At 59.7% G+C, this 1,077-nt stretch overlaps 1 protein-coding gene across 1 annotated transcript; it reads right to left on the bottom strand.

Annotated features, from left to right (window-relative positions):
- On the bottom strand, nt 1–666 carry LOC147993138 (uncharacterized). Its single transcript, XM_087539236.1, has one exon. The coding sequence runs from the start codon at nt 664–666 to the stop codon at nt 1–3; it is 666 nt and encodes a 221-aa protein (XP_087395362.1).
- Between the last annotated feature and the right edge of the window lie 411 nt (nt 667–1,077).

The raw sequence follows: 1,077 nt of genomic DNA, 5'->3' as shown, positions 1-1,077 counted from the left end.
CTAGGGATTGTATCCCGAGAGCCAAGGCGGAGGAGGAGCAGCCGCAACATGCGCGGGAGGGCGTTGCGTGGTGTTGGAGTTGCGGCCCCAGCCCCCGCGACCCTTCTGCTTGCGGCTACCCGAGGGCGCGGGCGCGGGTGGCGGGGCGGGAGCAGGCGCGCGCGGCCCTGGCGGGGTTGGAGGAGCATCGTGGCCAGTGGCGAGGCCGACGTGGAGGGCGGCATGGGTCGCCTGCCGGGCAGAGTGGCGGAGGCGCTTCTCCTCCATGAGAAGGTACGTGACCACCTTTGCGTACGTTGGCATGACGATGGAGAGGTTGGCGGCGGACTGGCCAAGGTCGGGGTGGAGGCCCTGAAGGAGGTTGGTGAGGAGGACGGAGTCGTCGATAGTCATGCCGACGTCGCGCAGCTCGTCGGCGAGAACCTTCAGCCACGTGTAGTACTCATGGATCGAAAGATCGTTTTGCTGCATAGTGAAGAATACCCGTTGGAGGAAGACACGGCGTTGGAGCTGATTGTCGAGGAAGAGATCGCATAGCCATGTCCACATGGCGTACGCTGAGGGGTCACAGGAGTTCACCATGTTGAAGAGACCTTGAGATATGGTGAGGAAGAGCCACTTAACGATGCAGGCGTCCACGACAAGCCACTCATCGTCGTCCTTCATGCCGCGGAAGTCGACGCTCCCATCAACGTGCTCAATGAGACGGTAGGAGCGGAACAACAGCGTGAAGTAGGTGCGCCATGCATTGTAGGACGGCGAGTCGAGGTCGAGGTGTTGGGGAACACAGTAATTTCAAAAAAAATCCTACGCACATGCAAGATCCATCTAGGTGATGCATAGCAACGAGAGGGGAGAGTGTTGTCCACGTACCCTCGTAGACCGTAAGCGAGAGTGTTATGACAACGCGGTTGATGTAGTCGTACGTCTTCACGATCCGATCGATCCTAGCACCGAAGATACGGCACCTCCGCGATCTGCACACGTTCAGCTCGGTGACGTCCCACGAACTCTAGATCCAGCTGAGGTCGAGGGAGAGTTGCGTCAGCATGACGGCGTGGTGACGGTGATGATGAA

The sequence above is a fragment of the Triticum urartu genome, chromosome 1A, assembly GCF_056163025.1.
Source record: "Triticum urartu cultivar PI428250 chromosome 1A, HENAU_Tu73, whole genome shotgun sequence".
Taxonomy (NCBI): Eukaryota; Viridiplantae; Streptophyta; class Magnoliopsida; order Poales; family Poaceae; genus Triticum; species Triticum urartu.
This window is presented reverse-complemented; position numbering and strand designations above follow the sequence as displayed.